At 33.3% G+C, this 12877-nt stretch overlaps 1 protein-coding gene across 1 annotated transcript in view; it reads right to left on the reverse strand.

The window, feature by feature from the left end:
- Positions 1 to 6207: 6207 nt before the first annotated feature.
- The window catches only part of kin17 (kin17 DNA and RNA binding protein), a 91434-nt gene continuing 84764 nt past the window's right edge, over positions 6208 to 12877 (reverse strand). The window contains exons 6-7 of the mRNA XM_089102805.1: positions 12654 to 12754; positions 6208 to 6745 (exon numbers count right to left, since the gene is read on the reverse strand). Coding sequence (XP_088958931.1) covers positions 6677 to 6745; positions 12654 to 12754 — 170 coding nt within the window. The 3' untranslated portion in view covers positions 6208 to 6676. The remainder of the gene's footprint in view (positions 6746 to 12653; positions 12755 to 12877) is intronic.

Here is a 12877-nt window from a genome sequence, read left to right on the forward strand (position 1 = left end):
ACTTGGGGTCGCAATTCAGCCTAAAGAATCATATAATCTAATGACGAATAGTTGCTTAGTTCTTTTTCCCATAATGGCCTCATAAAAGATAAGTTGTCGTAGGCCGTTTACTACGGCTCTGAAGAAACTGAAGAGCTCCTTAGCATAGAACGATTTTCAGTCATTCAGCGGGTTGGCTCCAGAATTAGCAATTGCCTCTGAATAATGCATAGATTGATGTCTAGGGCGGTGTTTAAGTTGGAGCTCGGCATTGGCTATTGAACCAAATTTTTCCGCTACTGCTTTTGCTTCCGTATCTTATCCGGGTCTTTGAGGAGATAATGCAAGATATCGCATGTCACCCTGGTTTTTTTTTTAACAGTCATCAGATCGCGGTGTTCAGCCTGCAAATTTTCCGCAAGAACCTTGACCTGACGCATGAATATAAGCGTCAGAATAAAGTCAAAGCAGGTTATAAAGTTGGTGCAGAACTTTGGATTTTTTTTTATTGTTTTGTTCTCATTTTGTTCTTTTAGCTCTTTGAAAGCTTCTACGATGGTGTCTAAGCTGGTCAACAATTCTGTCAAACTCTCCGATCTGGACGTCCATGTTTTCACTGACACATTCTTTAGCTTCAGTACTGATTCAGCCCTCTCCGGTGCTCGTTTGTAAGCAATAACCCTTTTCATTCCACCCGTAAAAAAAGCGTAGAGTTCTTGTAAGATCTCAAAAATTTTTCAGACTATGGGACTGTTGTTGCACGCGTGTTCCAGGATGAGGTTCTCTCTATGAGCCATGCATCGAATAAAACGTAGTTATCTTCTCAGTTTGGTTATATGTGTTCCTCGACACCCTGCTGGACACCAGACATATTACTTGTGTAATCATAGCTCTGAAACATAAGTGCCACTTTGCTTACGCCTTCCTTTTCTAAAACTTTTAGATTCTTGTCGGCAATTTCTTCACCTTTTCTTGATTCAACTGGTACCATGGTTAAAAGTCTCTCCTTGATAATGCCATCGCAGTTAACGTGCCTGACGCAAATCACAAGCCTTTCTTCCTGCAAACAGCCTGGAATGGTATTTGTGATAATTAAATGCACACCGCTATTCTTCACACCAGTTACAGTTGTGCGCTTGATTTAATTACCTAGTACCTCAATGAATTGGTTTTGCGAAACACAACTAAGGCAGTTCCCCATATTCCCTTTCATCGTTCTTTTATGTAAGCAGTTACTGAAATGTGGATTGTAGCGAGTAACAGGGTTAAAGATTTGACGAAAATTCCCATCGCTGTCATCAGCCGTGCCACGAAGGGCTATCTGTTGTTTTCCTAGTGTTTTACTATCAAGCAGTTCGTGGTAACGAACTGTAAGTAAGGAGCGACCCAGCTCAATGGTAACCGAAACTCTAGAAAACGGGTTTCTGATACCAATAGGTACATCAAAAAAATCAGATTTCAATGCTGATTTCAAATATATAACTTTCATCAAGTTTAGGGCTACCCACCAAAAGTTACGCGCCTGAGAAAATTTGGCTGATTTTCAAAAAAAGGGCGAAAGACTCCCTAAAAGTTATAGAACCTTAATCAAAATCACACCATCATATTCAGCGTATCAGAGAACCCTACTGTAGAGGTTTCAAGCTCCTATCTACAAAAATGTGGAATTTTGCATTTTTTGCCTAAAATGTCCCCTCCTCAACGCCTCGCTCTTTACGCTAAATTTTTTTTATTTTTTTTAAAAATAAATTTGTGAGACAGGGTCAAACTTTAGCGTAAAGAGCGAGGCGTTGAGGAGGGGACAGCCCCTTTCATATACGGAATAATTTCTGTTCGTTTTAAGTTTTAATGTCGCTCCTTACTTTCAGTTTAAAAAACTAGTTTTTTTTATTTAATATCCATAAGAACCTTGACCCCTTGTCGGTTTCCAGTTAATTCCTTTTCTTGCTGTCTATTCAAGGCCTTAGTGTTTTCATCCAACTTGTTTTCAATGCCATGTTTCAGTTTGCTATAAACTGCTAAATCGATTACTCCTGACTGATGAGCAGTGCTTTCAAAATGCTTTGTCGTCATATCAGGGTTCTCCGTCCCTTGGCTCATCATCTTGTTCCAGGAGCTTACTCCATTTTTACCCCATGCATCTTCTGTCTTTTCGCGTTTTGGTCCAGTAGGAAACAGCATCCATGCGAAGCAGTGAAGATATAGTGAAGAATTTGGGAGTGGAATCCTTGATCTCTGATTGTTATTTGAGCTTTGAGCAAGACTTTGGACTTTCTGTCTTTTCGCGTTTTGGTCCAGTAGGAAACAGAATCCATGCGAAGCAGTGAAGATATAGTGAAGAATTTGGGAGTAGAATCCTTGATCTTTGATTAAGTTATTTGAGCAAGACTTTGGACTTATATTATGTTTAGGCTGAAAGAGCAAAGCTATCTATGAACAAATTCTACATGATAAACTTTAATTATAGAAATAATATAAGCTTCCATCGATAAGCTTCCATGTTCTTCATTTAACAGAATGAAAAATTGCGGCGCCATCCATAAAACCAGGGCATGCGTCGGTAAAACCGTTGCATTAACCAACCAAGATTGTGATTTTGGTAGACATCACGTCAATATTTTCATGTTCTTTATTTAACCGAATAGAAGCACCATTCATAAAATCACTGCATAAGTTGGTATAACCGCTAAATTTATCGACAGAGATTGAAATTATGGTACATATCATATTAGTATTTTCATGTTCTTTATATAACCGAACGAAAAATTTTGGCACCGTCTTAAATTCACGACACAAGTCAGTAAAACCGGTACATTTACCAGCCTAAATTGAGATTTCATTGGATGTCATATCCGTATTTTCATGTTCTTTAACCAAATGGAAAACTGTGGCACCAATCGTAAAATCACTGCATGAGTCGGTAAAATCGCTGCATTTACCGACCGAAATAGATATTTCGGTATTAGATAGATATTCATGCTCTTTATTTAACCAAATGAAAATTGTGGCATCATCTTTAAAATCATGGCAGGAGTCGGTAATACTGCTGTATTTACCAACCAAGTTCGAGATTTTTGTAGATGGCATATCAGTATTTTCCTGGTTTCTGTTTAACGGAACAAAAGATTTCGGCGGCGTCGGAAAATCGTAACGCTTCACGCCACGATTTTTACTTTATTTTTTCAGGATACATTTGACGGTCCTTGGAAATAATAAATTTGTCGAAATACTTGTTTTATTAAGAATACGGCATTCCAATATGCTCCTCACTGTCTTATATTAAGAATGATTATTTCTATTCCCAATCAAACAAAGAAATAAAAAGGACTTAATACTGTTGTACTGATATTTTACAGCATTTATGTCTCTTTTTAGTTTATCTCTTTTAGGCTAACTTCTTTAACGACAGAACTAATTTTAATTTAATGAAGACAAATGAGTTCCGTGTTTTTTTTTTTGCTTTTTTGAAGCTGCTTTGTCTAAGGCTTAAGAGGTATAAGGCTATGAGAGGTATACCCACTATTGCCAGAATAATGCGAAAAAAAATATTAACGAAGTACGTCGTGGTAGCTGATGACTAAAATATGAGCCAAGTACTTGCAGCTCCTTTGATAAAAAATACACTTTTCAACTGGATGAAGGAAGCAAGAATCAATTTTAATTCTTAAATTTTTGTGTCCAAAGACAACAATTGGCGAGGAAAGATTGCTAAAAAAAACAAAACAGTTTTTCAAAATTCTTTTTCGTGAATTGACGCAGCTGCTCTAAGGTGGTATAGAAAAAAACTGGTTTAACAACTGGTTATACATAGCGTCTTTGGATAAAAAAATTATTTTGACAACCTAAATTCAAATGGTGTCTTTTGATTTTGGTAAACACCCCCACAACATTTGCTGAAAGTTTCAAATTAATACTCTTAGCCGTTTGTGAAATATTGCACATACGCCCCTTTTACAGCCTGGAAGCAAACTGGGACTTTTTATTTAATTCAATATTCCCCTCAACATTCTCTTCAGAGTTTTAACTTAATACCCTTTAGTCGTTCTTAAGATAAACTGCACAAGCATCTTTAAGAAAATAGATGAACATCTTGACATCATGGATACATATAGTGTCTTTTGATTTTAGTTAAACATCACACTGAGCATGCCCTGTAAGTTTCAACTTAGTACCCTTTGCCATTTCTGTGATATTGCAGTTACGCCTTTTTGACAACCTGGATGTAAATAACTTTTTTTTATCTTTGAGAAAGTTCAAAATCTTGAATTTTGATAGAGTTAAAATTGAAGAGAGAGTTGATCAAACTTTCTCATTCCTTTTTTGCTATTACTAGGTCCTAGAAGACAGAGGACCAAAGTAAAAAATAGTTACAGCCAGGTTCGGTAGAGCCAGAGTTTTGATGTAAAGAATGTACACCACCTCAGAGCAGAGTTAAAAATCATCTTTAACATTAACATAAAATAGTTGACAAATACTCTTTTTTTTTTAAAGAACAAAAATAAATTTCACCATAATATTCTCGCTTGAAATTTCCCGCTGAATAAAAAACTCTGAAAAGGAGCAAAAAATTAGCAATAATCTAAAAGTGTATTTATCCTATTTTATTTTATTTCATTAGCACTAACCAAACTTGACTTCTTTCGTGGCTACCGTATAAGGTATAACTACTCCATTATGTTGTATCTTGTGTGTTAAAAGGTTACCTTACCTCTCAACATCAATATTCAAAATAGTGACTGAATTTTCATATTGTTTCTTCTCAAAGATAAATATTAGCTTGTTTAATTTTAACAAATCTGAGGTCAATGTCGCCTAATTTGTAAAGAATAGTATAAATCGAATGAATCAAATAGCAAAACAAAAATAAATCAAATCAGAGTTCGGATATAGTCCTTGCTGAAATTTGTTGAACTTGTGTGAAAAACCAAGCACATATTACAAACGTGAGTACTCTGGGGTGGAAAATTGGAATATTTAGTTGTTTTTGGGAGTATTGGGAGGACTTCAAGCCCTTGCTTATTCTCAATCGTCTGTAGGAAGCTGGAGATCTACTTGTTGAGAACTATAAAAGATTGAGGCAGCGTGATGGCGATGGAGTTTCTCAATGAGCTTGAAGAGTTACAGTGAGACAATTGGAATCAATGATTCGCCTCTCAGAAGCCATGGCAAAGCTGTACTGCTGCGTAAATTATATTTTACTTGTTTTTAAATCTTGAAAAATATTGTTTTAAATTGTTTTAAATCTTAATATGGAGGCAAAATTTGCCAACAGACAAAATCTTTATTTATTTACTCTGGCTCTAGTTTTCAAGTTAGAATTACAAGTGTGAGAAACCGAAAAAAGGAGGCTGAGATCTTTCATCCATTTTTACTTTACATAACAAATAAAATAATGATAATAGATAAAAGGAAAAAAACATAGGGAGCTGAATATTTTTTGTATGAACAAGAAAGAATTGTAAATAAAAGGTGGTTGTAACAGTAATCTTTACAGAATAAAATGTAAAAAAAATTACAGCTAAATATAGCTTACAGGATAAATAAACTTAACAAAAAAATTGAACTCGTTATATTCCCACTGTGGGGCTATTTCTGCCCAAGATTAGCCGTACAAAATTTCATGTATCTAGCTTTTTCAAGTTACCTTTCGTAATGGATCATTTGAAATAATGGTTTACATTATTGGCTTTCAAAATAATTTTTTTTTGTAGACTTATATAAATTACAATAATTTCCATGGGTCCATGATTATTTGGTCATAGCTTTCAAGCCACTTGTCACATCTTTGATGAAATTTTTTCCATCTTCTTTTTTTGGAAACATTTTATGAATTGTAAAAACAATTTAGTCATTCTAAAACTTTTGAGGGGTTGACAACTTCAGCGTTGAAAAAGAAGTAATTGGTTCACATCTTAAGACAGGCGAGGGAATTGTAAGCAATGAGTGTCTAAACAGTGTTTGTATTCACCAGAGGTGTTCTCGTTTCCTTATTTCCTATGCTGTAGTTTGTCAAATGATTCGTAAATTCTTTTTTTTTTACTTCTTATGTTGTAATTTTGTTTGTGTATATATTTCCCCCTTATTTACTCCTCTATAACAGCACTTTAACTGTTTTGTAAAGGGCAAATAAATTATTTTCAATATACATGTGGAGGATATCTGCATATATATAGATGAAAAATACAGAATTCTGGAATAGATTGAACTCACGCAGAAATAAAATATTAAAACCATTAAAAACATTTTCTATTTAAAAATAGTTGATCTAATCATAAGAAACTGAAAGACTGCTGTCAGAAAGGTCAAAGGGTATGGGTAACATACAAGAGTGGGAATTGGCGCATCAACAAAATACGTCAGCGCCATCTAACATTTGGCGACGCTTGGCATTTTTTTCAATGTAATAATAAGAATAATTAATTTAATTTGTATAGTTGGTATTTTAGTGTAGTAATAAGAGTCTGATCTCAGTTACTGAGAGAAAAACGATTACAAAGCTTGGACAAATGCCGAATGTCGCCAAACACTAGATGGCTTTCTCGCCACTAGCACCAGTTTTCACTCTTATAAGTTACCCATATTCTTTGAGAAAGGTTATAAAATCCTCTATTAAAGCCTTATTGCTTGCATTTGGAATGACGTTGTCTTCTAATCCTGATAGTCATTGCAACAAAGTTAGCGGATGTCGGCAATAATTTTAGCCTGAGTATGTCTTCGAGACGTCTTCGTAGGGCAAGTCTTTAACTATTCTTCCTTTCAATGGTCCCTGAAAAGATGATCTATATTAGTCATACAATAAAAATCTGAAAAAAGGAGTTGGCTCGGACTTTGATTATTAATAATTTAATTTAGCTATTTCGTGCCATGTGTTTTTAGTTTATTTTTTTTCTTATTTTTATCCACATTTATTTTTTTAATTAGCACTTACTTAATATCAAATATAATTATTATCAAATATAAAATTAATATAAAAACTGCATAACTACATATGGAGGCCTTTTCTCATTAAAAAGTGTTTATTCCAAAGATAGTGCAAAAACAAAACAGTAACTTCGGATTAAAATGTAATAACTGGCTCATGGGATTAAATTAATATTAGCTATGACTTGCAACACAGAAGTAATATAATTAAAACTAAAAATTAAAGAATAAAATAGAATATAAAAATAGAATCAAAATGGAATACGAAAATGGAAACCAAATCAGAGTTCAAATCAAATTAGTAATTGTTAAAAGTGGTTTTCTCTTAAAAATAACCAAAAACCACAACCCCCAGAGCACAAATATGACACTTCAGCTAAGGTTTGGAACAGGAATTTAAAAGTATAAACAATTTTGTGATGGAACAAAACCCCTCAAGGTCATACGATACCTTGTATCAGCCTACCTTAGATCAGCCTATCTTGTCCATTATAAACTTTTTTTTATTTGTAACGCCAAACGATTTAGAATTGATTAAACGGTCTTGGACCAACTTGTAGAGCTTGTATAAGAGATCCTCAACAGACAGAAAACTAAAAGTCAATACCTGTTTCCCGAAATCTTAGAGAAACACTTTAACTGCTCCCGTTTTTGCCGGAGATAGAGATATTCAGTGTTAATGAAACTTGCATCATTAGAAAACGTGATTTTTTTTTTGATCAAACGAAGCAGAAATTTATTTTTAGAGTTCCGGAAAGGGCAGTCACTAAAAATGTTCTAGCATCCCTGCTAGCTAAACGCTAAAAATCAGATCAAAGGAAACATTTATTTTGAGCGATTTGACAACTTTGGGAGTTCCCTGTAGTACTACCCGCTTTGATCATAAACTTTGCTAAGACAGGTGACGCATTCATTGTCTTTTCAGATACATTTCATACTTGAACTTCAGACTCTCAATAGCCCTCGATGGTAGCTAGTCCCCTAGGACAATTCGCTAATATGCCCTTTGTCTTTGAGATGGTCAGCCGAAGCCAAGATTCGCAAATTAATTTTAAGCTATCGAATTCCCCTAAGCGCTAATTTTACCTAAAATTAAAAAGCATTTTTTAAGCACGTGCTTGATGTGTTTTATTTAAAACAGTCATGCTACGATCTCAATTATTTAACTTTCATCATTTAGAACCATCTCCTAAATGATCACCAGTCGAAATAGACATAACGTGTATTAATTGCTTTTAATGACTGGTAGTATAGCTAAAAGTCAACCTTTTTTCAAGGGAAACAGGGTTCAGCAGCAGATAACTGGGTAAACACTGTGTTGCAAGAGCAACACTTTGGTATTGTCCTGTTTTTTTTCCCTAGTCCACCGACTTCACCTAAAAGCTAGAAAGCGATAAGGGCCTAACCTCTGCGGTTTTTACAGAAAGCGTGGAACTTAAACCGGATTGAGGAATATAAAATTACATTTTAGAAAGCTGAATGCAATTATTGTCTTGGGCCAAGGACGTATCCAGGAGGGGGTTAGGACCCCCCCCCCCCGCACTGAAATGTTTGTCCAACTCATTTGTCCCCCCCCCCCCGAACAAAATCCAGGATTCAGCTCTGCCTTGGGCCAAAACGAATAATTTGGTTAGTAATTGAGCCAGGGCCTAGAGTGTGCGAGTTCAAGTGGAGTTTAATAGTCTATGCTGAAGAGGATAATCTGTAGTTATTCAGTACAGCTTTCTTTCCATCGAGCTATGGTTCAGCTTCCAACTGGAAAGCTCTGTTCTAACAGAAAAGCAGGCAGACACCAGTTTGAAATCGAAGTTTGACCCAAATTGGAAAGTGCTTAAGATGTGGCCCAATTGCTTAAGGAATTGAGTGTTTCCCTTTGCTCTTTTCTAGGTAGTGATATTAGAAATTTGACCCGCAGCGAGAAAATAAAACTTTGAACTATACCCCGGCGCCGCGCCGATAAGGGAAGGCCGGAGGCGGTGGGGCCAAAAATAGCAGTGGCGGCTTGCCACCGGCGCGCCACCTATGATTTTTTCGCGCCACAGCCGGTGAGATGTTGGAGGCACGCCGCCGGTGCGATCAATGTTGTTCATCATTTAAATATATTTATCATTGCTATTTAAATATAATACCTCCCTATATATTTTAATGATAATATGCTAAAGCATACAATCTGTGTAAATTTCCTTTGTTTCCAAAACATTCGTAGTGATTGCAAATAAAGATGGACCTCAATGACCTAGTTTCACAATTATCATAGTAAAGAGTAGCTGCAGCAACATGATTATGATAAATTAGGGACAGATACATAGTACTAAAACACAATCAGGCTCTATGAGATAATGTTCAAGGATGAGGCGTTAAAAACTTGTGCAAATTAGTTTATCTTTTTGGTGTTCTAGCCGGAACTGGCCTCGTTGGGGCAAGTTTGGAGGGGTAGCACCGTATCCCCTATAGCGGATACTAAAGAGTTGTACGAGCTGAAACCCTAAATATCCTATTTAAAGGAAAAACGATAGCAAAGAAACCAAACAAAGGGGTTAGATGCGTGTGTAAATTTGTACACATTTTTTTTTGTTTCCGATACATTTAGGGGTACATTACAGATATATATATATATATATATATATATATATATATATATATATATATATATATATATATATATATATATATATATATATATATATATATATATATATATATATATATATATATATTATATATATATATATATATATATATATGTATATATATATATATATATATATATATATATATATATATATATATATATATATATATATTTTTTTATATATATATATATTATATATATATATATATATATTTTATATATATATATATATATATATTATATATATATATATATATATATATATTATATATATATATATATATTATATATATATATACATATATATACATATATATATATATATATATATATATATATATATATATATATATATATATATATATATATATATATATATATATATATATATATATATATATATATATATATATATATATATATATATATATATATATATATATATATATATATATATATATATAATATATATATATATATATATATATATATATATATATATATATATATATATATATATATATATATATATATATATATATATATATATATATATATATATATATATATATATATATATATATATATATATATATATATATATATATATATATATATATTTATATATATATTTATATATATATTTATATATATATGTGTGTGTATGACCCAAGTGTTGCTCCTGCAACACTTGGGTTGCCGAACCGGATAAAGAGTTGGTGCAACACTTGACCTTGCCAAGGCAACGTAAATATAGTTTATATTAAATCCCGGAGAATGCATTTCACAAGAAAGGAAAAACTTTCGTTAAGGTTTAGGTAATAAAAGCAAGTTTCAAGGATTTTTTTTCATTTATGTTACCTTAACAGTCAATGGCATCCTGGCATATGTGATATCAATAAATAACACGCTGTGTGGAATATGTGTTATCAATAAATACGTTGGCTTTCCCTAATAATTATTTTCCAAAATTTTGTCATACCTATTCGGTCGGTCTATATTCATAAAAACAAAATAATCTAAGCATCTTCGCTAGCCATAACATGGCAACGGTAAGAAATATATTTGGAAATTTATATGGAAAAAAATATTCACGATTGTTTGACAATTTTCTGAGATTTACACAAAATTTCCAGAAAATCTTTCTTTTCATGGAAATTTCGCAATGAATTAAGGAGATCATAAGGACTTTCCTTCAGGGGTTTATTTGTAAAATTTCTCAACTTTGGAAAGGTTCCCGATTACAAAAATTAACGTTATTGATGGATGTTTCCAAATTGCTTACTTAGAATATACAATCTTAATAAGTTGTTTCTGCCATCCGTTCATTTAATGCGTGGGAACGCATTAAATTAACAAAAAAAAAAAAAAATGGTCACCAACAATTTGTGAGAGCCCATGGTTTGCCGCAAAAGTAAAAAAAATAAAAAAATAAATAGATCATCAAATGTATAAAAAACACATTGTTTAACGTGCTATAAATGCACTGTTAACAATGCAAATTGGAATTTACACCGAAACGCAAAAGTTGTCCAAAATTATTTTTATTCGGAAAGCCCAGCTAGTTTTACTTTAACTGTTTCATTTTTGTTTTTCATTTTGCACTAAAATCTATCAGTAAATTTTTCCAACAATAAGGAATTCACGAACAATTTTTAGAAACAGTTTTGAGGTAGTTTGAGGAAATACACTTTTTGGTAAAATTATATATAAAATTAACAGCAAAATAATAAAAAAAAAAACAACAACAAAAATCTAATACTAAACTAAACTAAAAAGGTGCGAAAAAAGGGAAAGAATTGCTTCCTTTATTGACACAGACTACTACCGAGGAAAACAGCAAAAAATCAATTTGATATAAACCGATTAATTGTACCACCAATTAATAAAGCCAACGAAGTCATTTACTTTTTTTGTAAGACCGTAGCTGAAATTTTACCTTAAGATCATACAAGTTTCTCACCTGATGTATACTCAAGAACGTTTTCTTTGCGTTAATTTCTAAATTAATGTTTGTATGTAATCAAAGCGTACATTAAAAACTATTTTATTGTGCATTTTCCATAAAAATAATATGAGTTTGAGCTTTTGAAGTCTTATTCTAAACTTGCAAGGGAAGAAGGCAAATTAACATTTTCCTACCGCTGCTGGCTCTTGTTACAAGCGAGCCCTTATATGCGAAAAAAGAAAAAGAAAAAAAGAAACATTACGAAAAGTAGAATGATATTACAATCAGTAGAAATAGACTAAAAAACACTAAATAGAAATAGACTAGTAATATTACAGTAGAAATAGACTAAAAAACACTAGTCTAACCTAGTCTCTCAGTAAAAAAAAAAAAAAAAAAAAAAAAAAAAAAAAAAAAAAAAAAAAAAACTGCTGACGTATAACACAGCAAAACAAAGATATATCTGATGTGGTAGTCAGGCTATAATGTCTTATCGAAGATTCTAAAACTCACATATATTACATCAAATCAAGGTTTTGTAGGTAATTTCTTTTTCTTTAAAAAGAAAGCTCAAACGACATGACATGCTTATTAAATATATATGACTCTGCATAATGTTTTATAGGCTCAACATGCTTCCACAGTAAATTTCCATGTATATCAGTTGATTGGGAGCCAAAAACAACAGAGACAAATGCTACTTACAGTTACGCGTCATGGGGGAGGAATGTCGAAGTATTTGTCCTTGGCCGGGGGGGGGGCCTTTATAGGCCAACATTTTTTTTACCATGTAAGTCCCTTTAAACAAATTTTAGGGAGGAGAATACCCCCTTCCCATGCGCCAGGAATGAAAAAGACTAGCAAGAGATTCGGGGCTAATGGCGTTTAGGTAAGACACCATTCTTAACTGACTAGAAATAACTAAATGCACTAAGATAAAAAATACCGTCCCTACCGTCCCTACCGGTGGTGCTGATCTCCGTTTCATGGCCCTTCAATCGGGAAGTGCAATGAGGGGCTGTTGGGCCAGCCACCCTGTGCTTTCGCAACCCCTTCCTGTTTATCTTCCCAAAATATCTCCAGGTACCCATTTGGAGCTGGGTGGACTCTGGATGAGAGTCACGCCACTGACCTTACAAAAAAAGTATTAAGGAATTCATAGGTAATACATACCGAACTAATTTCGACTTTGACTGAGAATTTGACTGCATCAAGTTCCTTTAAAATAGCATTGTTATCTCTATAGCCACCATTAAGGATGCGAACCTCACGCCCTAAAGTAAATATGTAGTTACAACACATAAAAATGAAAAATCCTTTAGTGAATTACGGTAGGTATATCTGATATGTCGTGCAGATACGTCGGAAGTTACGACAGAAATGAAGGTAATACAGAG

This window comes from Artemia sp. Qi Xiang Cuo, chromosome 16, assembly GCF_049724085.1.
Source record: "Artemia sp. Qi Xiang Cuo chromosome 16, ASM4972408v1, whole genome shotgun sequence".
Lineage (NCBI taxonomy): Eukaryota > Metazoa > Arthropoda > Branchiopoda > Anostraca > Artemiidae > Artemia > Artemia sp. Qi Xiang Cuo.